This window comes from Rhododendron vialii, chromosome 12a (genome assembly GCF_030253575.1).
Source record: "Rhododendron vialii isolate Sample 1 chromosome 12a, ASM3025357v1".
NCBI lineage: Eukaryota > Viridiplantae > Streptophyta > Magnoliopsida > Ericales > Ericaceae > Rhododendron > Rhododendron vialii.
In genome coordinates, this window is record NC_080568.1 from 3,724,356 (window position 1) to 3,749,206 (window position 24,851).

General features: G+C 39.3%; 3 protein-coding genes across 6 annotated transcripts; 1 reads left to right on the forward strand and 2 right to left on the reverse strand.

Annotated features, from left to right (window-relative positions):
* Positions 1 to 729: 729 nt before the first annotated feature.
* LOC131311580 (remorin 4.2) lies at positions 730 to 6,295 on the reverse strand. Of its 2 annotated transcripts, none has more exons than XM_058339072.1 (3): positions 4,822 to 6,295; positions 4,276 to 4,357; positions 730 to 1,178 (listed from the first exon to the last, which is right to left on the reverse strand). In XM_058339072.1, the coding sequence occupies exons 1-3, from the start codon at positions 5,538 to 5,540 to the stop codon at positions 969 to 971; spliced, it is 1,011 nt and encodes a 336-aa protein (XP_058195055.1). In that variant the 5' UTR covers positions 5,541 to 6,295; the 3' UTR covers positions 730 to 968. The 2 variants fall into 2 exon arrangements, with proteins under 2 accessions (XP_058195055.1, XP_058195054.1); XM_058339071.1 differs by having other exon boundaries at positions 730 to 1,181.
* Positions 6,296 to 13,710: 7,415 nt separating this feature from the next.
* On the forward strand, positions 13,711 to 20,149 carry LOC131310652 (uncharacterized). 3 transcript variants are annotated; one of them, XM_058337804.1, is made up of 11 exons: positions 13,711 to 14,031; positions 15,498 to 15,580; positions 15,674 to 15,809; positions 16,054 to 16,547; positions 16,630 to 16,696; positions 17,372 to 17,434; positions 17,966 to 18,078; positions 18,178 to 18,274; positions 18,407 to 18,626; positions 19,154 to 19,307; positions 19,410 to 20,149. In XM_058337804.1, exons 1-11 carry the CDS (start codon positions 13,824 to 13,826, stop codon positions 19,824 to 19,826), a joined length of 2,052 nt encoding a protein of 683 aa, XP_058193787.1. In that variant the 5' UTR covers positions 13,711 to 13,823; the 3' UTR covers positions 19,827 to 20,149. The 3 variants fall into 3 exon arrangements, with proteins under 3 accessions (XP_058193787.1, XP_058193786.1, XP_058193788.1); XM_058337803.1 differs by having other exon boundaries at positions 13,712 to 14,031; positions 16,630 to 16,677; positions 17,260 to 17,434; XM_058337805.1 differs by having other exon boundaries at positions 13,974 to 14,031; positions 15,663 to 15,809; positions 16,630 to 16,677; positions 17,260 to 17,434.
* Positions 20,150 to 20,370: 221 nt separating this feature from the next.
* On the reverse strand, positions 20,371 to 24,549 carry LOC131310654 (uncharacterized). The gene is made up of 5 exons (XM_058337807.1): positions 24,037 to 24,549; positions 22,139 to 22,295; positions 21,484 to 21,534; positions 21,125 to 21,217; positions 20,371 to 20,844 (listed from the first exon to the last, which is right to left on the reverse strand). The coding sequence occupies exons 1-5, from the start codon at positions 24,204 to 24,206 to the stop codon at positions 20,770 to 20,772; spliced, it is 546 nt and encodes a 181-aa protein (XP_058193790.1). The 5' UTR covers positions 24,207 to 24,549; the 3' UTR covers positions 20,371 to 20,769.
* Between the last annotated feature and the right edge of the window lie 302 nt (positions 24,550 to 24,851).

Here is a 24,851-nt window from a genome sequence, read left to right on the forward strand (position 1 = left end):
ATTGAGTTGTGTGGTCGGGGACCCTTTTTTCTCCTTTGGTTCTTGATTTTATAGAGGAAAACCATGGCAGTTGAACCTTGATTGCTTGCACGAGCAGAAAACGCCATCGACGTCTATCCATTTGCATATTTTCAGCACCAAGCACTGCCATGTGTCCACTTTCCCCAAGGAAGGGATCCGTTACAAATTAACTGTACTTGATTATCATTTCACCCGAAGAGGACGCGGGGGAGCTGCTGTCCCTTTAAGGGGCAGCAGCCTGCTGTTCCAGTCAAGTCAAGCAGGATTTGCTTCGGTCTCGCTTCGATGATCGAAAATGTTCACTTTGTAGAGCTCGTCGAGTAGAACAAGTGTAACAAAAATTAGCTCAATCGAATATCATTAAGTGCATTATCGGATCACATATAACTTGCCAATAATGGATTCCAATGGATTTAATCCAGTGTTTTGGATGCATTCTTTTCAAGATAAAAATCCTTAAAAGGGGCTCTAGCTCCCCCGCCTCCACCCGAAGATGGGTTTGCCACTAAAAATTTCCACTGGGCATTGGTTCCTAATCTAACCATTTCGTTGGTCTTGCTTCTGTAGGGGGTGCCTATGTCGGAGTCTTGGTAGTTTTCGTTCATTCTTGTATCTTTAATGAGATCTATATTGCCTTTGAGCTTGTTATGGAATGAAATTGACATTTTCAAAAAAAACAAAAAACAAACAACAAACAAATGCTCAGCAGAACAAATTCTTGATTAATTCCATGATATCAATATTCAAAAATCTTATAATCAATACCATACCATCAATCCATCATAGTAAGCTTAATAAGTATGTGCAATTCAGAATTTATTCAAGCAAAAACATAAATAATCATAAATGCACATTTTCAATTCAGAGACACAAGAGATAAAAGTAAATAAAAAGGACAATAAAATTTGCCAGCAAAACAAGAGTACTGCAAATACTATCAAGAGTTGCTACCAGCAGCAGGAAGGCAGCTTAAAGGAGAACGAAGAGGGGAGACGACCAGTCCTCCTAATATAATCGGCACGTTCGGAAGTCCTAACAGCTTGTTCATTTAGTTTAGCCTCTGCGTTCGCAAGCTTCTCTTCAGCGATTCTCCTCGTCGCAGCCAGTTTGTTTGCCAATCTCTCCTGCGCTCGTGCTTTCAGTCGTTCGGCCTTGACCTGCTAACCCAAAAAGCATGCCAAAAGTGAAGAACTCAACAAGAATTTATTGCACAATTTGGATATTTGATCAATCCATTGATTTGGCCTGTAGAGTTGAACTTCTATCTAGTTCCAACTGCTGACACTGTCCATTCTTCGTATCTCTGTTTTTTTTCTACTGTAATAAGATTACCCATAAATGGTAATAATAGTCTCCATCTGAGCGCTCCGACGATAGGCAAATATGATTTAAGGACACCATGTGATACGTGATCCTCGGTTGGCCATATCTTTTTTTGTTTTAGGCTTCGTTTGTTTGGGCGTAAAATATTTTCCTGTAAAATGTTTTACCTATTTTCAGGTGTTTGGTTGTGTAAAAAATGAGGAAAATATTTTACATGAAAAACAATTTCCATTAATTGGATGAAAATAACTTACCCTTAAATATTTCATAAGTTATTTTCTGAAATGAATCCACTGCCCTCTACTACAATTCTCACTGCTTAGTTTTCTCGATCGTCAGTCCTAACCCGCGTTCAATTCTAATATTCTCAGATCTCACTACCATTTAAGCCCCCCTCTCTCTACACTATTTTGTCAATTTCTGAAATATTTTCAAGTGTTAACCAAATACCAAAAAATAAAAGTTTGAAGTTTGTATTTAAAAAAAACATTTTACATGAAAAACATTTTACCTCGAAACAAACAGAGCCTTAGTTTATTTATTTTCTGCTCTTTTTTGAAAAATGGTTGACAAATTTGATATAGGAAGTTGTCTTGCAACAATTTGATGCAATCATAAATAAAACGCAAATCATTCTCACTCTACAAAAACTAAACCAAATAAGACCCTAAATCATTAACCTCTCCTCTCTCTCATCACCAATGGCTCTCCACTCACCGTCACTCCAACCTAAAGACTTTCTGAAAGCCCTTTCAAGGCTAGGCGAAGATGAAACTTGTGTTCGACCGAATGATACATACCTAGGAAATTTGGGGTCGGCTACCGACCCATTCTTTGAAGACCTTTGCACTTTCCCAATTATCTTTGCCTTAGGACGACCAACTTACTCCGATTTTCACTGAGTCAAGCGACAAGGTATTGGGGCTTTTATACGTCCGACAGCTTGTGACCTCAGACAGTTGTTCATATTGGATTGCCTAACCATAGTAACTCTACATATCAAAGAGATACCGCTCTATTCACTAGCTACCTCAACCAACTTGTCGGTGACTGACCCTTCAGCAACTGGTTCAGTCGGAGACCAACAATTCAGCAATCAGTTCTGACCCATAATTATCTGTTTCATTAGACATTGAATAGAGTAGTATCTCTTTGATATGTAGCAGAGTCACTGTAATCAGGCGATCCAATATGAACCACCGGAACGGAGTCACAAGCCGTCGGACGTATAACAAGCCCAATACTTTGCCGCCCAGCTCAGCAAAAATCAAAGCAAGTTGGCCGCCTTGAATCAAAGATAATTGGAAAAGCGCAATGTCAGGTCTTCAAAAAATGAGTCGGTAGCCGACCCCAAGTTTCCTAGGTATGTATCGTCCGGTCAAACAAAAGTTTCATCTTTGACTAGCCTTGAAAGGACTTTCAGAAAGCCTTTGAGATGGAGGTGACGATGGGTGGAGAGCCATTTGTGATCAGAGAGAGGAGAGGAAAATGATTTAGGGTTTTATTTGGTTTAGTTTTGTACAGAGAGAATGATTTACAGCCCCACCCCTTTGGCTAATTAGGTGAGAAAAGAAAAGAAAGGAGTGTGATTTCTTACCGTCTCGTTTGGATGGACAAAATAAAGGAGAGAAAAGAATAGAGGGTGTCATGTATATTTTTACCAAAATAACATTTCCTCTTCACTTCTTCTTCACCACCACCACCATTTCCGGAGTAGATACCATACCAGACCCAAATCGAAGCTCGTTATCTAAAGCTCATTATCTGAAGCTCGTTTGATACCAGATGCAAGAAGAAGACGACAAACAGACTCACGAGGAGAAGAGATGACAGACGGATGCGCGGCGAAGAAGAGACCTAAGGTTTCTAGCGGACGAATGCACGAAGAAGGTCAAAATTAGCAACTTGGTTCATTTCTCACGGAATCTCGCCACATCCGGTGAGAAACGAAATGGCATAGTAAGGTGTTTCTCATTCTCCCCATTTCTCATCCTCTCTTGCCATTTTAATCATCCAAACATGCGAAAGAATCACTTCTCCCTCCATTTCTTTTCCTTTCTCTCAAAATCTCTCAATCTAAACGAGCTGTTAGCTAGGGTTTTATTTGGTTTAGTTTTGTAGAGCATCAATTTGATACAGCTCAATCTCAAAGTTTGTTAACACTCTTACTGAAAAAAGCAAATAATTTGGACCAATTCTAGACAAGCCCAAACGATATAGGCCCAAGATCAACAGTTTTAGGTTTTTTTGTTGTTGTTGGAAGGTTCACTAACCTTCCAACACAAAGTTGTGGCATTATCACTGTCCAATCTCTAAACCAAATCTATAATGGTGGAAATAATTCATACAGCTAAACCACCGTATAATTGAAGTCAAGGTTTTGGGCTTTACAGGACCAAATATGGGAAGCCCAAAAAATCAATAGCCCAAGTCCAATAACAATAACAAGTTTTAGGCTCAAAAAAGCCTAAGCCCAGTCAAAGCCCAAATTCGTTCCCAAAAAAACCAAACCATACCTCAGACCACAGGCTGTGGGGTGGGGCTACAAATCCTAAAGTTCTACTGGCCCCGGCTCGTCCAGGTGTTCAGTGATGGCAAGCCCGGGTGCGTCCTCTCTTAAATAAATTTCATTTTTGCAATTCTTATAATGATACAATTCTCATTCATTCTTTAAATGAATTTGTTGATATTTTAGCTCGCAATAATATTTGAACAATTCTTTCATTTTTCCAATAATTTCTTCTCCGTACATGGATATTTATCGAATTGTGCTTAATTTATTTTTTTCAAACTCTCACATAATTAATGAGGTTTCCCGTAATTATACTCCTATACTCATGATGTATATGTAAATGTAATTCTCTTACCATTTGATGAGGGAAAATATGCAAAGTAGTTCAGTAAAATATACTCGTTTCCAAATTTAAATACCTCCATTCTCCTCATCTCCATTTCAGCTTTCCTTTTCTCGTGATTTTCCCAGGCCTGTATCTTCACTTCTTCCTGTTTAAACCTGGAGTTTCACGAGACAACCATACAATACAAAAAGTTACCAATCATATTTGTTGTAACACGGTACCGGTTCAATGGATCGACTAATTCGGGACCAATAACACCTTCCCTGACCAGTTGACGCACTAAGATTAACTAAACAAAATGAAACCGATGAGTGTTTCCGAAGTTTCTACGATTTCAATTTACACAACACAAAAAAGGTAACAAATTCAAAAACAAAAACGAAAACAAAAACGACAAGGGATTCTGCCGAGTGGGTGTAGAGCGGCCGATCCAGTCGTTTATCTCGGCACGGATGGCTCGGATCGAATCTGAACACATATAAATCTGAACCGTCCATCTGTCAATTACCGAGATGACTGACAGATCGGCCGCTCTAGAGGGAGATGCTTGGCAGCATCTCAAGCATATCCCATCCCAAAAACGGAAAGCCAAACGGAGAAATGCATATCAATACAGTACCTTGCAGTATATTTAGCCCGCTCCGCCTCATCCCAAGCCGCCGCCCTTATTTCCAGTGCACTATTACCCTTTTCAACCTGTTCAGAATTCTTCGCCGGACTACCTCTAAATTCATCAAACGTGCTGCCGCCGCCACCACTTCCTCTGCCACCCTCGCCTCTGCCCTCGGCTGCGGCCACCCCATTCCCCCGCGAACTCTCAACCACTCTCTCCAGAGTCCTGACCGGGGTCGACGACTCCGAAGAACTAGGACTCCTATTCGGGCTCATGATCCGAATAGGAGTGCCATTCCTGGAAGGCTCTTGACTAGCAATGGGAGTCATCTCAGTCCCCATGTCTCTCACACAAATAGACCTAACCACGGCCGCGTTCGGGTTCCGTTTATTGACCCTCCAAACGGGTTCTTCGCAATCCACGTTCTTCGTCTCCCCTTCGAATTGCATTCCGTTTACATCTTCGCCGCCGCTAGAATAGTCATCGTTTTTCGGAACCGGGGCTATTAGCCTCCTGTCGTCGGCGTTCGAATCCCTCGGCCTTTCGGACTTGGGTTCGGGTCCTCTTGATAGATTCACCAGCCATTTTTGCGCGTCGTCCCATTTGGACGGCGCTGGCTTTCCGAAACCTCGATTTGGTGTGTTTCCTTTGTGAAACTCGAACTTGCCTGAATTCTCTTGTACTGGAGCAATGTTTAAGCACCCCTTATCCTCTATGGATCTCATCCTCTCTCTCTCTCTCTCTCTCTAAGTTCGTAGATTCCAGTCAGAGGGAAAAAAAACCAGATCTCTCAATCAAATTGAACACTTCCAGATCTGGGACAAGGAAAGCTACCAATATCGCTGATTTATCCACATTCCTCAAACGCTTTCTGCTGTTATGTGCAACAAAAGTTTATTTTCTGACTAGTGAAGAGAACTAGCAATTGAAGGCCAGAAAATGAGACAATGAGATTATGAGATATCACTGAATCAAGATTTGTTTCTCATTTGTGGAAATGGAATGATATGAATTTCATGTATCTAAACGACTGGAGAAAAGCTGTGCTCTCTCTCTCTCTCTCTCTCTCTCTCTCTCTCTCTCTCTCTCTCTCTCTCTCTCTCTCTCTCTCTCTCTCTCTCCTGTAGGAAAACAGACTATGCAAATAACCAAAATGGAGAACTGTGAATATTACAAGGGGATTAAACTTCTCTATGCATATATACTTAGAGTTTGTACGTACTTGAAAAGCTGAACAGAAAATCCATGTGGAGCTCATAAATTTGCATACCCATTACCCACAACGTAAGCTGGAAGGAGAGAGAGAGGTCATTGTCACAAGTAAACTAACAACACCACAAGCTGCAACCTGCAGATTTCTGTTTTTCTCTTGGTTTTTGAAGAAGACGAAGAGGAGGAGGAGGAGGAGCAAGTGTGCAGGGGTTATAAAACCTTAACCACCAGGTTCTCTTTTTTTTATTGGGTGATTGGCTAATGATCAAGATCAGATCCAGTGAACATTAAAATAGTTTTAAAACTATTGTCTCATAAGAAAAATCTCAATGTCCCTGCAGCACTGCCACGTGGTGTTCTAGGCCTCTTCTCAACCACAGATTTCTGTGAGGCCAAAGACCTGTGAAGACCCCACAACAATGTGCGATGAAGAGAGACTTAGAGTTCCGTCTGCATTGTATAATCTCTCCTCATAATGGGACTCTCACATATCTGGCATTTGCAGATTGAATAAAACTAGGGTGAGGTAAACTCAACGGGTTGACCAATGGAAAAGAATGAGATTAATGAGCTTGCATCCTTTAGCTCTCGGGTTCAAAATGTTCTCGATGTCATCAACTATCGTGGGATCAGTTCTTACAAAATTTTGTGCTGGCAATAATTAAGCCCTCATTAATAGACTGTGGGATCAATAACCTAGAGATTAGAACTGATGTGTACGTAAATTGATCCGAATACTTGAATGATAAGAAAAAGTTAAATGTTAATGTTAATGTAGTGATCGATCTAATTGACATTTGGATTTATCAATTTCTCATTATGCACTAATCGCATCATCTAATGTACTCTCTAAACTAACTGAATTTCACATATTTCTAGACAAATTATTCTCATCACATGCATTAAATAAAATACCATTTCACAAAAAACAACTTGACCATTGCTATTTCCATGAAGATTGTTAGATTATCATCTAAAACAAAAAAGTTAAAATTTATGGCCTCTTTCTCTTACCTGACTCTTGATGTTATTAGACCAAAGGCCTCTTGGCATGTACCAAACCCTATTGCTGACATAGGTAATGGTATATACAAATCATCAATTAATTGTTACAAATCAACCCGACTACGGCCACCGATCATCACGTGAGGCCCACTTCGGGTCGTATTGGGCCTAACTTTTTTTTTTCCAATATTATATACATTAATGGGAGATTAGCAAAAAATTAAATGTGTTAACAATCAAAAAAGGTTCGATGTCTCTCAATAGACTCGAACACAAACATCCCTTTCACAAAGGCTACAATCAAACGGGCTGACAGCCACGTCTTACATCAGACAAGTTCCCTTTCACAAATATATTAAAATCTTGGGAACTGTTTTAGTGACACCCAGATGAATACAGTACATGATACCAAACGGGTCCTGCTCCCCGCAATGATATTTAATGGGATAAAATATACAGAGAGGGATTCAGCATCTCGGCAGTTTCGCCGGAAACTGCACTCCGTGCAGTCGGCCATTCTCGGTCTTTTTTCTGGCCAACTTTGATAATCCCTTTCGTTCATATTGTGGAACTAGTTGGAATGCAGTCTTGCGGCTTGAAATAATGTTAATTAGTTACCAATTTTTATGCGATCCAAGCACAAAAAAAAAAATATTCAAAATTGGTTCAGAACAACACACTGGATCAAAAGTCAAAACCTAGTAAAATCAAATTTTGATTTGTTTTTGTGCTTGGATCATATATTAAACGGTACTTAACTAGCACAGTTTCTATCCACGCTTGTTCATTTAGATCTAAAAAATGAACGAAACGGATTATCGAAATCAGCCGGCAAGGAGCCGGAAAACAGTTTCCGGCAAAACCGCCGAGAAGCTGACTCCTTTTGAAATCCGGTTGTCCCTCTAACGGTAACTACAGTAGATACCAATAGTGCCTTTGGGAGGACACGTGGACGGCTGAGATCACTGCATCCATGTCAGTTGTTTCCATTGCCAGAGTTGGGCCCCGGTTTGATTGCTGAGATGGGTCTGATGGGGGTCTGAGAATTTTCACGTGGAAGAACTGAGAGGGAAGTTAACACGTCTTCTTCTATGGTACAACCCTTTTTTCGGAGGATTTCTATGGTAGTACAATTTTTGACTCGATTTGGGTACTTCTTTTTTTTTATTTTTAAAATCAGCAATTTGGACACATAAATTTTTGAGACAGAAGAAATCTATAGTTGCGGAGCCAATGTAAGCCCACCGGGGTACGGCCCCCCTACAATTTTCTTTTTGTTATTTGAATCGAATCATTTATTGCTTTTTATTTAGTTTAATTAACTTGTCCAAATAAGCAGACATAAAGGATATTCTATTTAATAATTGAAAAAATATGGTGAACATTATAGTATTATCTAACTTAGGCCCTGTTCTAAAAACTTTCTTAAAAAATAAGCAGCTTATTTTACATTTTCAAACTCCAAAATAAAGTAAATGAAAAAATAATTTTTCAATTTTTTTGCATCGTATAAAAGATCTCATCGTGATCTTCTAAACAAGATCCATATTGCATATTTTTAGATTTAAATAAACTCATAAATTTTGAGCTTGAAATTGTCTTTTTAAAAAATAAAATTTTTTTTTTGTTCCGAAACGGAGCCTTATTCAAGATTCGTAATACGTGAGTGAATAAAACGCTGCTTCAAAATCTGAAAATTCCCATTTGTTTCTCATGATGTAACACGCAAGACGCTATCGTATTGTCCGAAAAGCATCAAATCGTGGGTCGATAGGATGTATGAGATTCGGTGTCACCAAAAACTTTATTTTATAGTACCGATACATATTTCTGGCTACGCCACCGTAAATCGGACCCGTGAGAGACACAGAGGTATATGGAGACAGTGATAGATGTATAAGGGTACAATTAATGACGTTGGCTCCATTTGAAGTTCTTTGGGACCCGTTTGGGTGGTCATTAAGGGATCCTGCAGTTTGTGGACGGGCCATAACATGTTATGTCTTGACTTGTATTGCCAATTGGTCTTGACTGACCAATTATTGGTCTTGACTGACCCATGTGCATTGCCAATTGCGTACAAATTTCCTTCGGGGCCCCGGGCCAGTTTCTGATACAGAAAGTCTGTCCACCCTGACAAACATGCATAAATTGTGCTCAGATTTTATTGTGAGGTTCATTACGAGTCTTACATAAACGATTCAAACTATTTATTAAATGTAAAATATATTTTTAAAAATTCCTGTAAAAAAATCAGCTTAATTCGACAACTATAAATGCTCCACCCAATTCATCAAAATTTTCATTATCCTGAAATCAAAATGAAAAGTTATATTATTGGATCGAGTGCATTGGAACGAAAAGTTAGATTATTAGATCGAGTGCTTATACATATTGAATTGAGCTAATTTTTTGCGAATATCTTTAAAAAAATGTTTTACATTTAATGAATGGCTCAAATCGTTTGTGTGGAACCCATTGTGGACCCTATAACAAAATCTATGCACAATCTGTGTGAGTCACAGACTCGCAGTACTCTTTTTGATGTACTTTGGCAGAAATGATATACTTTGTAAAAAAATATTTTACGTTTAATGAATTACTTAGAATCATTTGTGTGGAACTCATTGTGGACCCTACAGTAAAATCTGTGCACAATCTGTGTGAGTCACAGAAACAAAAGCTGTACAAATAGCTTGCACAGATCCATTTTGGACCCGAATCGGATCCCACAAAAATAATTGGAGCCGCTCATTTTATTTAAAATTTGTTTTTTAGGGTCCTTGTTGAAAATCATTACCAATTTTTGACTCTCGTGTAATGAAAACAGAATTAAGGAATCTTGAGTTATACAATAACTGTTAGCGATTCGCTACATCACTTCATACACCAAGCGACATGAGACAAGGTACTATAACAACCCGCACTAGCTGATTCGCATAACTTTTTACCAAACCACACCTCAAATTATACAGTGGTTGTTAGCGATTCATTATATACCACTTAACTTTCCCATGAATTCCCAATGTGGGACTTCACATCATCCTTTCCGAAAAAAGCACAAGAAGGTGCAATTATAATAACGAAAAATGATTGAGGTACCGATGGGGTGTAGGGATTTTATACCGACCGGCCGTGCCGGGCAGCCTTCGGCCACCAGACGGCCGATCCGAGCTGTCCAAAAATTCTATAAAAAAAAACCGAGGGGACCCGCATGAGAATTAACAGCATTCGAGGTGTGTAGGGTGTTTGATCAGAGCATATATACACGAAAAAGGGGTGCTCAGATCAAGCACCCTACACACCTCGGATGCCGCTAATTCCCGCGAAAGCCCCCTCGATTTTTTTTAAAAGAATTTTTGAACGGTTCGGATCGGGCGTCCGGTGGCCGGAGACGGCCCGGCGCGACCGGTCGGTATGAAATCCCTACACTCCCATTGGTACTTATAGCATTACTCTTATAATAAATCAAGATAATAATAATTCAATCGAGAAAATGGGATATAGAAAAGTGCAAACCACTCCAGGATGAATGCCTTTGAAGCGACTAGCCGGGCGGGTGGAAGTCGAGTGAGGAAGAGGTTTTCCGTTCAGTAGTTCAGCACATTGGATCGTGCAGCTGAGTTCTCTCGAGCAAAGTCAGTTGAACTGAGTTGAATCCTGTACTTCAACCCGGGGTAGGTTTGTCCACTCGATTGGCAATGGAGCTTTCCCCCATTTGATGTAGTTTGGGTTTCGGGTGTGGAATGCCCCTCCATGTCCTTTTGATTCCAATTCCAATATGATCCTCATGCTTCATTAGCCCCCAAAAGAAGGAATATCCACTAAATTTGTATTACATTGTAACAAAGATTTCATAAACAAAGCTTTAATCAATAAAGCAACAAATTCAACTCTGCCTGTTGATTGTGGATTGGAACACGCGTGATGCACTTTTCTTAGAGAAGAAATGTCCCTCCTTGCACCGGGTAGATCGAAAGCACTATAGGCCCACAAGTCCACAATTACTCCAAGGAGCCAAAACGAAAATCCTATGTGTACCGACCATTTTTGGACCGAAACCGTACCGACGGCCGCGCGCGGCCGTCTCCGGCCACCGGACGGCCGATCCGAGCCGTCCAAAAATTTTAAAAAAAAAAACCGAGGGGCCCCTCGCGGGAATTAACGTCATCCGATGTGTGTAGGGTGCTTGATCTAAACACCCTATTTTTCGTGTATACATATATACACGAAAAATAGGGTGTTTAGATCAAGCACCCTACACACATCGGATGACGTTAATTCCCGCGTGGGGCCCCTCGGTTTTTTTTTTTAAAATTTTTGGACGGCTCGGATCGGCCGTCCGGTGGCCGGAGACGGCCGCGCGCGGCCGTCGGTACGGTTTCGGTCCAAAAATGGTCGGTACACCTAGCAGTACTCGAGGCAAAAAGTCTCCATTTTTTTTGTTCCCCATAAAAATCTATACTACCGTAATTGCAACCTAAATCATCATTTTAAGGAAAAATATTGCTCTTTAAGAAAAAAATATCGTTTTTTTTTATCCGCAGAAAAATATCGTTCATTCAAGTGAAAAATCGTGTTCAATCGTCCTTATGCACAATAACTACAAAAAAATTACTCCACTTGAATCATGGATTGAAAAAAATAATGAATCCACCACAAGTCACTTGAGAATTTTGATTCCACCTCACCCCGAAATGGAAATTGCATAGGACATTGGTAGGTCGTTTTTCACACCAAAAATAAATAATTAAAACTGAGCGAAAACCTCAATTCAAATAGAATAGTGGTTTAAGTCCAGGTATCGTACCACGGAGATCAAGAGGCTAAGTTGTTGTATTTCTAAAATTAATTCCTAATTCAATTCAAGAAAGAGTGATTGGATTTTGATTAACTAAAATTATCTAAGTAATTAAAAGCAAGAGAGATGTTTGACTTCAAATATGGAAAAAGGTCTTAGGGTTTCGAATCCACCCTAACTTCGTAACCAAACGATTATGTTAATTTAAGAAACCGACTACCAAAACGACATTGATTCACTAAAAGCTACAAGCCCTAGTGATATCGCCAAGAAAATTGCATGTGATTGAAAACCGGACATAATCTATCTTCGGTTGGCACAAATCGTCTTCGATTTTATAACTAATTAATCTAGGCACGATTCGTCTTTTCTAGACATAGATTATTCTAATTCTCAATTTCATGCACAAAGAATATCGGTGTATAACTATGTATTTGCAATCACAGAAAACAAATACATAATACTAGATTGGAAGAATAATAGTGAATCATAAAAACAAGTCTCAATGTTATACAACCATCGTTTCGGCAATCGAAATCCAAAATCAACATAAAAACATAGTTACTTAGTTAGGGTTTCATCACACCCTAAGAGAAGGGATTAGTTGCTCATGGAGAGAAGAGAATCGGAATATCTTGATTTAATCTCCAACATCGGCTCCTTACGCACGTCCTCGTCCAAAGCTTCTGTTCACGTTGAAACCCAATTCCCCGTTCTTCCCTAGCTGCTGCCGTAGTCAGTGTTGCATTCTTTATATAGTGTAAAACATGCAAATAATTACACAAAGCTCCATTGGGCTATATATGTTATAGAATTCAATAATTCAACTTTAAAGCACTTTGCACTTTAACCCCAGACTTCTCTTAACTTCTGCTTTTATCCAAAATCTTGGAAACCGAGCTCGAGCAACCTATAAACAGAAAAATGAACAAAATAATTATAAAATAACAAGAATAGATGACTAATAAATGTAGTTTGGAGGGCCAAAATATGTATATTTTGGCACTTATCAGACATAGATTCGGATGCAAATATATTCGGTACCGTTCAATGCGTGTAAGTTCACATTCCGCCAGATGAATATAGAATATGTGAAGTCTACATGTATCGAACTGTTAGGACATATGTAAAAGGTTTGAGTTCTACTCTGAATAAATAGGAAAAGTTGGACCTTAATGCACCATTGAGTGGCTCACCTTTGATAAAGCTTAAGCTTTTAAAGGAACTCGGGTCATTTAATGTATATGAGGCCGGATGAACTATGCGGATACCCCTAATGAATTGGATCTACGCGCACATGAAAAGAAGCAACTCCCGACGATGTGTTGGTCTTACTACTCAATCACAATTAATTTGCATCAATCATTCTCAGATTTCAAACACTTTACACAAACTCTCTCACATTTATTGTTTTGTGTTTGTGTTGGGGTGAAAATCAGTTTGGTTCGATAATGTAGCCGGAAACCGATCCCGACCAAAAAAACAATGGACTAAAATCGGTTTGGGGTGGTTCGGTCCGATTGGTTTTTTTCAGTCTGGCGTTAAGATTGAAATGAACGGTTGAGATTGAGATGGACGGCTGAGATTTGTTGTTTCTTTTTGGATTTAAGATGGACGACTTTGATTGATTGGTCTTAATCGGTATGGTTTTGGGGTATTTTGGTTTGGTCCATAGAAATTTTCATATAACCAAGATTGAATTGAAAATTTATCGGTTTGGTCCAAACTGAAACCGATCAAACCCACTCTTACTCCGACCGAAAACCGAATCGATCCGTCGGTTTTTTCGATCCTTCGGTCTTTCTTTCACCCCTAGTCTGGCGTGCTTCTTACATTTTTCAATTTCTATAAACCGACTTTAGCACACGGCGTCGCTTTGGACTCTACTTCATTTCGCTTCGTTCGTTGCAGCCTCTACAGAACCAAACCAAATATTTCAATCAGTTTTCCGTGGTCGATCTCCGAACTCGTCACTCTCTCTTCTTCGCCAATGTCGGTTCTAGGGTTTCGCAGGAGCTCCACTGCCTTCTCTCTCCTCACAAACACATCGTTCTTTCCGCATTCGCTCGAGTATTTCCACAGAAGAGTCTTTTGTTCTGTCTCCAACGATTTCAACGTCCGTGATTCGATTTTGCCGGTTCTGATCGTCGGTGCAGGCCCTGTTGGTCTCGTTCTCTCTATACTCCTCACCAAATTAGGTAATATTCTTTCAGCTTCTTTTTTTTTTTTTTTGAAGAAACGCATAATCTCCTGTTTGTTTGTTGAATTTGTTCACGAAAGTGAGGCAATTTCTCGGGTGCTATCAACTTCTTTGGGGTCAGTCCGTAGCTAATTGAGACCATGCAAGTGCGCGGTGGTATTGGTCCCAAAATTAGTTGACGTGCGCGTAAAGGTGGCCTGACACCTGAGTTATAAAAAAAGAACAGGATTAACTAGAAAGTAGAGCCAAAGGGGTTTTTTTGTATTGGGTTCGGTTATTTTTAGCCTTTTACTCAGAATTTCACCTGATTTGTGTAGAAGTTTGAGTGAAAAAGGTTAATTCGATATGGAACAATAGGAAAACTTAAATTTAAGCATAAATTAGCTTCCTTGGTGGTAGGTGGTAAATTTGAAAGCCACGATGAAGGCTTGAATATTGGAGCAAATGATTGAAGTAAAAACTCACATTGATACCGGTGTGAGTGAAGGAGTTAAAAGGGATTTGGAATTTTTACTTGAATGCAAGTTTTCCTCGTCAAGGTTTAAGTAGATGCTCGATTCTCGGCGACAAAATGTGCTGGTGTATGAAGTGAATCTAAAATTCTTTCGTTAATTGTTCATAACTAATAAGAGAGATGTATTTTCTTAATTTTTGCCGCACTGGGAGTGGGAAGTGAATCACATGCTATGGGATTTCATTCATACCAATTTTTTTTATAAGGATTAAGTACTAACTACGTTGACCTCCCAAAGGTTTCTGACAATTGAAAGGATAATTTCGGGAATTGAGGGCTAAGAAATGCTGATTCAGGGTTATTTGATGATAATGCAACGGCTAATAATGGAAAGAAGTTATGTATCATTTCAGGTGAAGTAGGAAATGTCTTTGATGGCATTATATATTCACATGTTCTCTTTTAGTGTAAGTATTCATGTGACCTCCCAAGTAGTACTTGATTGAATCCAGAGTCCAGACTAATTAGTTTGGCATGGCCACAGCTTTGATGTGGCCAGTGTCTTCGTCAGTTCAATTCCTTAATTTGAGTGGGTTGGAATTTGCGTAGATGTGCACTTGGAATAATGATGTAGAAAATGGTAATATCTGTGTAGCATTTTGTATTTTGATAAGGTCTTGTGTATAAAATGGTAAAGGTCCAGTGTTTAGTTAATTTCAAGTCGCTTATTTTCTCGTGTGCGTCTGTCGCAACTGACCTTTTCTTGGACAAATTGCTTTAACAGGTCTTTTGGAAGAATTGAGCATGCCTGTTTATTGTTTAGTTTTTCTTTAGCTATATTCATTATCACCATTGGTTTCAATGCTTTATCTTAGATGTAATTGTAATAATCAGACGGAGTTAGAACAGTCAAAGAACTGTAGTGTATTTTACGAGTTATAGATCTCCTACTGTTTCACTGAATTTCGGAGTCGCGTGTTAACTTTGTTTGCTTCCATGCTCTCTAATAGGGGTCAAATGTGCTGTTTTGGAGAAAAGCAGGACTTTTTCTAAACATCCTCAGGCACATTTCATCAACAATCGCTCCATGGAGGTGAGTTTGTCGAATTAGATGTGGTGCAGAAGGCCATGTGGCAGTTGAGTTCATTATGGTGCACTGTTGTCTTGATGTGCAGTTCTTTGCTAGGTGTTCCGCAAATTGGATGGACTGGCAGAGGAGATCCAAAAGTCCCAACCACCAGTAGATCTGTGGAGAAAATTTATATATTGCACATCACTTTCGGGTTCTATCCTTGGATCAGTAGACCATATGCAACCTCAAGGTATGAGTAATATCTGTAACTTCTCCATCATGGTGACTGAAAGGTGGCTTTTCTGGATTTTGTTCCCCTACACTTTTCCGTCTAGTCCATATAAGTGGAAAGACTTGATAATATGGCTTCCGTAATAATTTATGTCAAGTGTTGTTCTTTCTAAACTATGTTTAAGACAACTGTAATTTTTTGTCATTTTTGAGTAAGTTGCACATTTCTTACGGTACTATATCTTATATTCTCTTATCTACAGATTTTGAGCAAGTTGTTAGCCCAGTCTCTGTTGCACATTTCTCACAGTACAAGATAACTAGATTACTTCTAAAGAAGCTTGAAAACCTCCATTTCCATGTTCGCACTGGTTATGGATTGGGAGGCTTTGATTGCGGGCCAGTGGGGGAAAGGGAGATATTGATGGGCCATGAATGCTTATCGGTTGATGCCACTGATGATTGCCTTAACGTCACTGCGTCTTTTTCGGGTGGCGGGCAGTATAAGGAGAGAACTATTCAATGTGGTTTCCTTATTGGCGCTGATGGTGCTGGAAGTACAGTGAGAAAGCTCGCAGGAATTGAGTTGAGAGGCGAAAGAGACTTGCAAAATCTTGTTAGTGTCCACTTTTTAAGTAGAGAGCTAGGTCATTACCTACTCAATCAGAGACCTGGTATGCTCTTTTTCATCTTTAACACTGAAGCGATTGGAGTTCTCGTTGCACATGATTTGAAGGAAGGAGAATTTGTTTTGCAGGTATTGTAGGCTGAGCCTATTTTTTCCACTTCTATATAACATGTGCCATGCACTTACATTTTTTTTGGTCGTGTGCTTGTAGATCCCATTCTATCCTCCTCAGCAGAGGTTTGAGGATTACACCCTTGAGGTACTTTCCACTTGTTGCAGTATGTGTTTTCTTCTTGGAGTAGAGCTTTAGGGGATTGTCTGGAACTTAAGGAAAGAAAGGAAAATAAAACTAATTTCCGCCCTATGTTTGGTCTTACTTTGAGAGGCAAAGATAACAATTGAACAAAATCAATGTTTTGGTCAATAGTTCTGATATTTTTTTCACTCTTTCTTTTCCTCTCCTTTAGTTGGCCCTTTTAGTTGCTATCGTTTTTTCTCAAAAATCAAACAAAGAAAGGTTACTTTCCTTCTTGTTTCCTTCTCTTTTTTGAACAAACCAAACAAATTAAAAAATAACCAACTTTGTTTGAAATTTCCCTTTTTCACTTTCTGTTTCTTTCCACGAGGTCCAAACACTCCCTAGTTTAGGTTTGCTGCAGAATAGGGGAAAAATGCATTGAAGGGCTAGTTTGAGTAAGGAGAGAGATCATTTACAGTATTCATATTCTGCATGTGGAAAACACAGCTGCACCATGGAGCTGAATAGTCTGACATGTTAAGAAAGATTTATCTTGTGGATTTTTTTTTTAATTTCTTTCGTAAATGGTTGAAATTATTATAGATGTGTGAGAGGATAATCTTCAAATTAGTGGGCCACGAGCTTGCAGACATAGATGTGCTTGATGTTAAACCATGGGTGATGCATGCTGAAGTTGCTGAGAAGTTTGTGTCAGGTGACAAGCGGATAATACTTGCCGGTGATGCTGCTCATCGTTTTCCTCCTGCTGGTGGTTTTGGTATGCTGTCTGTGCAAATTTTCTTGACTTTGAAAGTGAAGGAAAGTTTAATTCATGAAAGGGAACCTGTGGGATATTTATTAGACAGTAATGCTTCTCTAGGTTACCAATTGGGGTTTTTCTCTTTCTTGTCTGGTTAGGAGGGGATTGTACACCAACTTATCACGAATTTGTTTTTCTTGTTACTTCATTGTCTGGCATATGGATGTTGGTGTCACTGGATTCAGCACTTGTTTAGTTCTGCAACTTAGTGATATTGTTAGGTTGAACCTTGATCAAGTTATCCTAAAAAAGGATGCAAAACAATAGGTTTTGTATTTGAATCGCTGAATATCAGTATGGTCGGATAGAAATCCTTGTGGTTGCGACAGAAAGAGGGGCCCAATACCCTGCTGCATGTCATCACGTTTGTGGAGTTGTTAAAGGGATGCTCTTCTTTAACATCTGTAAGGGGAACAATAAAATTATCTTGTTTTAGATCAAAATGGAGAAAAAAAGAATTATCTTAGAATCCCTGTGTGGTATGTGCAGGCATGAATACCGGCATTCAGGATGCTCATAATCTTGCCTGGAAGTTGGCTTCTGTGTTAAAAGGCATTTCTCCGTATTCAGTTATGCAGACTTACGAAATGGAACGCCGTCCGGTACTAATCTGTCCCATTTTTTTTTTGTCTTCTCTCTTTACACTTGTTTTCTTCTTTTTATTTGACGTATTGATGTCAATTCCTTGAGCATTTTTTCAGATTGCCATTTTTAACACAGCACTTAGTGTCCAAAATTTTAGAGCAGCCATGGAAGTTCCAGCTGCCCTTGGTCTTGATCCGTCTGTTGCAAACTCAGGTAAGTGAAAGCAGTTTGTTACTTTCAATCTTTTCAACACATGGAAGTCTTCTGATTTCCTTCTTAAACATTTCTACTAGTTTAATTTCACTTATAACAGTTATTTTCGTTCCTGCTATTATGGTTTGGCAGTACATCGGGTCATTAATCATGCGGTTGGTTCCGTGTTCCCACATGGATTGCAGAGGGGAATTTTGGATGGGATATTCATCCTAGGTCGTGCACAGCTGTCGGATTTTATTTTGAACGAGAAGAACCCACTTGGATATTCAAGGCTTGCTAAACTCAGGCGTATATTTGAAGAAGGAAAGAGTCTTCAGCTCCAGTTCCCTGCTGAGGATCTCGGTTTTCGGTATCACCATGATTCTACTATTTTAGTTTCAGCTCTGAAATTGCTATTGTTCATTGATTTTCTACTTCCTGAGGTTGTCGCTAAAAATTTCGAAGGTTTATATATCAAACTTCCCTTTCATAGCTTTTTCTACTGTTGAACATTACTACATTAGACATGCTTTGTGTTCCGTCTGAGAAGCCTGAAAAGTACTGATCATGCTTGGACAGTTAGACTTCTCAGATGAGAAATATGGCAAAATTAGCGACCTTTTAGTCACCTACCTTTCCACAATTCAGAAGTCATCCTCTGATTGATTATATTTTCTCAGTTTGGAATCAATGAGTTTAGGAAACTACTACCATCTTCCATTATTTCATTGTAAAATCTTCCACCAGAATGATGTGGCTCTGACAGTCTATAATTAAAAGGCTCATTGATGGTTTTTTCTTTTAAATAACAGGTTCACAAGTCAACCACACCATTCTGTATATGTTTGGTTTTTCTGTTTGTGTAGCACATGCTTAACCATAAGCCATTCATGTTAGGTACGATCAAGGAGCAGTTGTTCCCACTGGCTGTACAAAATCAGACATACGAGAACTACCAACAGGTCGTCGACAGGATTATGTCCCCTCTGCAGATCCCGGAGCAAGGTTGCCTCACATGAATGTTAGGGCATTAGCAAACCTCTCCAGTGAGGTTTGTAAAGAATTACGATACGAGTTTTTCACTTTTATTTGTTTGTTGAAACAAGCTCACACCCGCGCACGCACACACTTTATGAGTGATTATCTTTTGTAGGAAACATTTTCAACGCTGGATCTCGTTTCCGGAGACAAAATAGAGTTTCTTCTAATTATAGCCCCAGTGGCGCCGTCTTACCATCTAGCTCACGCTGCTTTCAAGGTGGCGGAGGAATTCAAAGTTTCTGCTAGAGTATGTGTGATGTGGCCACATGGTGCAGCTAATGGAGTTGATGTAGGCAGCGAGGAAGCACTGTTGCCTTGGAAGAATTACATAGATATTGTGGAAGTGAAGCAGAGTTCGACTTCATCATCATGGTGGGATATATGTCAGATGACAAGTAGAGGAGCTATCTTAGTTAGGCCGGATGACCATGTTGCTTGGCGGGTGAAGTCGAGTGTTTTTGGTGATCCTTATGTAGAGATGAGAACGGTTTTTTCCACCATTTTGCGATTAAACTCCACTCACTTATAGACGTCTATGGTTTTAAATCTTGACGAAGTTGTACTCCCTCCTTATATCGTCTGAAACACAAGCATTTTGGAGAGAAGTTGCTGATTCAAAATTTTCTACTGGTGATTTCGTCAAGTGTCCACAGAGGCTATGGAGATATCCTGTTTTGAGCAGCTACAGAGAACTGCTTTTCTTTATCTAGCTTGGTTTTTGCAGCAGCTTGCATGCACCAAGTTTATTTGAATTTTATGTATGTATCTGCAAGATAGATATTGTGCATAGGATTTGTTTTCGGAACACAAAGTTGTTTTGGTTTGAGTTATAAATGAGATGCATATTGTGCAGATACTGTGGTCTGTGTGCGCAAGCATGAGATACTCCTATCTGGTGGAAGAAATTCCAGTAAATAATTGATCATTTCATCACAAAAATTGCCCTAATATGTTGTATTTCACTTGGGGCATTCAAAGAAAGCAACTTTAAAATCCTTATTCTTTCGAGTGCCTACTGCGAGTAACTCCATCATGCCACACAGAGATCTCTAACTTTAAAACCAGATCCAAAATGAAAATGAAAAAACAGCACGTACAATCGGAAGATGACGTTTCCCCCCAATGTTTCCAAGTAAGTACAGAGAACAAATTGCCCACAAGCCACAATCAACTAATTTCACTGCTGCAGCTGCATCTAAACAAGAGTCCTAGCTTCACAATGTAAACGTAACACAAAATGTGTATTCTGACCAATTTGAAGCCAAAATAACATCTTCCGTGCTATAAAAAAATTCCAATAAAATAAAGTGCATCTTGTCTACAATTCTTCTGATGACAGGGCCATCTGGTACAAGAATATCCTAACAAAGTCACACATAAAACCGCCTTGAAGTTAGGATTTGAGAACACTTGTATGTCGTGGTGGAAGTTTGCATTCCTGATTCATATTATTTTGGGGATTCAATCATGCATCAAGCTGTACCAGATGCAACGATAAAATGACCAACTATCGCGGTGACAAGTCCCAGAAAACTGCCAGCAATTACCTGCAATAAGATTGCAAAATTTAGAAACGACAAACATTCATTCCCACTTCTTTTTTTTTTTCCTTTTTGATTTGGGGAAAGGGGATGATTTTTAGAATAATGCAGCCTAAAGTTCTAAACGAGTTTTTTCAACTCTACCCCATTTTTAGAACGTTAAAGAAGGCTGTTGTACTATATCATGAACAGTAACATTCAACTATCATCATCATTTGTCAAGTCAATTATGTGTCCAAGGATATATCAACCAAAGATGATGGAAATCCAAAGCTATGAACGTAACCTGTGTAGGGGTGTGCCCAAGGAGTTCACGTAGGGGTCTGCTCTCAGCAAGAGGATGTTCAGCAGGCAGTTCATAAACAATTTGATTCAAAACCTGAAGAAATTCAGTTCAACATCACAAAAGAATTCATTTTAGATCTACACAAGATGTGCTGCAGCTGTGAACTGTTAAGGTTGTAGAACATGCATATGCGATTGCTTGACCAAAAAGCCAAAGAAATATATCAGAGTCCAAATAAGAGCTTATGTGGCCTGTTTTTGGTTGGGGAGGAGGTGGTGGGAGATGAAGTTGGGGTTGGGCCCATTGGGGAGAGAGAGAGAGAGAGAGAGAGAGAGAGAGAGAGAGAGAGAGCATCAAACCTCTGCTTGGCGACCAGCATGTAACCTTACACCAAATGCGTCATACATTACCTGCCATAAAATATACTTCCAAGAATAAATCTCAAACCCATATGTCAAATGAGGCATCATGAAAATAGTAATAGGAAGAAGAATCTACTTGTATTGTAGAGATAGTTGTAAAATTTGATAATACATGACCCATTAACCGTAAACTTTGTGGGTTTGCCAATGGAGCAGAAGTGTGCAAATTCTGCCAAAAGTTTTCTGTACCTGAAAAACCATTCCTCATTTACCCCTCCCAGAGTCTCAGACCACAACAATGATGACTGAACTTAACTGGGCCATGGCCGACGCCGATAGATTGAGACTCGACGGTTAGTTTGTTTAGTACACACAAATACTTATGAGTGCACACGAGGTGTCAAGACTTTTCCGAAGATTGGACGAGTGACAAGATCCTAAATTACAAATCAAACATCCAGTGCAATTACTCCGTGTGTCGAAACAATAACTTAGTCTAGTCAAAATCAACTCGGTTTAGCATGTGCGGTCTACATCACGATGAACCCATAAAAAATTACTACTCCTTAGTGCATCTCACAATATATAAGATTGCACTGGTAGATAAGATATACAGAACTACACAGCTTTCTCAAAAAAGTAAGAATCATACAACACATGCTAAGACCAATGCAGTTGCGAATGGTGATCCTCCAAAGCCATCATGAAAACCAACGGCTGCAGCAAGAGCAGTAACAGTTGCCGAATGTGAAGATGGCATTCCACCAGATCCAATAAGTTGCTTGAGATCCCATCGTCTTTCCTTATACCTGCAAATCCAGGAAAGCGTAAGACTCTTTGGATGAACTTATTACAAATCCAGATAGACAATCAGCCTATAGGACAACCATTCAAGTTACAACTAGCTAAATCCAAATCCACCAAGCCAGAGAAGGCATTGGACAAGCTTATTACTTGCATCTATAAGTGAAATCAATAACTGCAGAAGTTACCTTCTAGACTTGTTTTGAAATGATGTTCCTCTTCATGTCTTTTAATACAACACATTTCGGTGCCGCTATTTAACTGGATATGAGCGTCATATTGGACTATATCTACGGGTATCACATTCCAGTGCTTTATCACCCGTCTTAAACTAACGGGCCCTTGGTATAATCCAACAAAGTATGAGACGTAATACCATGGGGCGTGCGGTATTTCTTAATCCCATTACTATTAGTGCGATGGGACTACATGTCTTATGAGATTATATATCCCTTCCCTATTAATCCCATCAAACAACCAGGCCCATAGTCCGTTGTGTTTGAAACATTACTTATGGGGCTACCGACTAGTTGTGCAGAAAATAGGAACGCAACTGAGAGCTGTGAAAAGAAAAATTAAAAAGACCTAAAATGGGTCTGCTTGATTGGATGGATGAGATATGAGGGTGCATTTCCGCTATATTTTTTTGGCTTCAGGCTAATGACAAAAAAAGTCAAGTTGCTTCCGCTAAATGGTATTTTAGTTGATGTACGTGAGGGGAATGACCTACCTAGAAATCTTTAAGAACATGGGTTTTAATCCATTTACTCATTCAGTCCATATAGTTTATTGGACAACCTGAGAATGGTTTCCATATCCATTGGACAACAAATTCCACAATATGACATATGCAATTTCTATGAGGATGCAGTATTGGTGATTCCTTGCTTTTAGTTTGGTTGGATTTCTATCTTATGGAATTTTGTATACCTTCTTCTTTTCTTTTTTTTATAACTCAAGGTGTATGTGTCCGCTTACAAACTCCTTGACTAATTTCCAAGACTAATCCCACCATCCACTAGCGGGGTGCCCATTTATATATCCCCTCTTGTGTGTTTGTTTTTTTCATTACTTTCTTTTATGCGTTTATTTCCCCTAGATCGTTTAACAAATTGTGCATTCCTGGGAGCCAAATTTGGACAAGTTATCAAACAGTTTCACAGGCAGTTGAGTGAAAATGGAGCAAAATCAGCACATATCATGAAAGAAGCAACAAAATCAGCGTAGACTATGTTCAACTATTTATTTTCAAAAATAAAAAAATAAAAATTATTTCTTTTCAAAATAAAAAAATAAAAAATATTTCTTTTCAAAAATAAAAAAATAAAAAAGTTCAACTATTTCAACACCATTTCTTTTTTTTTTTTTCCCCAACTATTTCCGCTAGGAGGCCACTGGACTCGCTTATGAGGCAACCCTCGTGGACTTTCACCTCCTAATTGGTTGGTCAACCCCCAAGAATCGAACTCACACATCCATGGTGGGAGCAAACCCTCTAGCCAATGGAGACAACCCTCGTTGGGTAACACCATTTCCAATCAGATACATAATTTCACATCACAATAAATCAGAATTAGTCTATCACCGATACCCTCAGGCTTTCCAATACCCCGATTTAAAATTCTAATGTCCAACTTAATCAAGGCGTGCGTAAGCTGGGCTAGACATAATTATAGTTATACATATTTGTCTGCGTGGCACAGTTGTAAATATTTAAAAGGGCGAAGATATACAGGGCCGGCGTACCATGTGGTCAAGAACTTGATGGATTGGGCGATGGCGAAAGCAATTAGAGCGGAGAAGAGCGGGTAATTCGTAAAAAACGACGTCGACGAATACGAAGAGAGAGAAGATGTCGTGGTTGTTGCGGCTGCGTTTCGCATCATGGATCCGGATGAACCCGCCACGTCCTCCATCGTCCCCCCCCTCTCTCTCTCTCTCTCTACAAGGACAATTTTATCTCTCTCAGAATCCAGTACTGTATCTATGGTTGATCTAGTACTGTATCTATGGTCGATCTAATCAGACGAGAGAGCGAGAGAGAGAGAGAGAGAGAGAATTTGCCAGAATTTATTTCTCTGTCATACAGGAGAGAGGGTTTGGTACTAGTCTATGGGGAGGAGAGAGAAACAGAGGTACCTTTGCTCTTCTCGCTCCTTTCTCTAACTAACGGTCTCAATCTCCCTCTACTTTTAGGAATTAGGAGCGTAGAACGTGAATATGCCTCCTTGTTCAAAATGAAGTCTGGAATATCCCTTCTCAGAGTCGAATAGGGGAGGCCTGCCAACAACTCAATCTTAAGGGCATTTGCATCAGGTTCTTTATGTTTTGGATCAATTTACGATTAAAAAAATTATTTAATTACTTTAGCTATTCACTTTTAAATTTCTATTGCATCAAACTCTTTATATTAAAATTATTCCATTAAATTCTTTTTTTTCCGGGTAAATCATTCCATTAAAAAAATTGTTTCTTTATTCTAAAAAAAGCGCCAAACAATCTCATTCCGAGCAACTGTTCACTTATTATTTATTAATTATTTTTAATAAAAATAGTCTAAA

Bases quoted from the DNA above. Each gene is read 5' to 3' on its own strand.
- LOC131311580 (XM_058339071.1), bottom strand. From the start codon at position 5,540: ATGAGATCCATAGAGGATAAGGGGTGCTTAAACATTGCTCCAGTACAA. The intron at 4,358-4,821 runs GTACTGTATTGA...GTGAAACTCCAG, and splicing joins CGGGCTAAATATACTGCAAG to GTTTAAACAGGAAGAAGTGA. The intron at 1,182-4,275 runs GTATTTAAATTT...TTTTTGGGTTAG, and splicing joins TGGAGATGAGGAGAATGGAG to CAGGTCAAGGCCGAACGACT.
- LOC131310652 (XM_058337803.1), top strand. From the start codon at position 13,824: ATGTCGGTTCTAGGGTTTCGCAGGAGCTCCACTGCCTTCTCTCTCCTC. The intron at 15,810-16,053 runs GTATGAGTAATA...TCTTATCTACAG, and splicing joins AGACCATATGCAACCTCAAG to ATTTTGAGCAAGTTGTTAGC. The intron at 18,275-18,406 runs GTAAGTGAAAGC...ATGGTTTGGCAG, and splicing joins TCCGTCTGTTGCAAACTCAG to TACATCGGGTCATTAATCAT.
- LOC131310654 (XM_058337807.1), bottom strand. From the start codon at position 24,206: ATGGAGGACGTGGCGGGTTCATCCGGATCCATGATGCGAAACGCAGCC. The intron at 22,296-24,036 runs GTACGCCGGCCC...CTGGATTTGCAG, and splicing joins ATCAAGTTCTTGACCACATG to GTATAAGGAAAGACGATGGG. The intron at 21,218-21,483 runs GTTTGATGCTCT...GAATTTCTTCAG, and splicing joins ATGCTGGTCGCCAAGCAGAG to GTTTTGAATCAAATTGTTTA.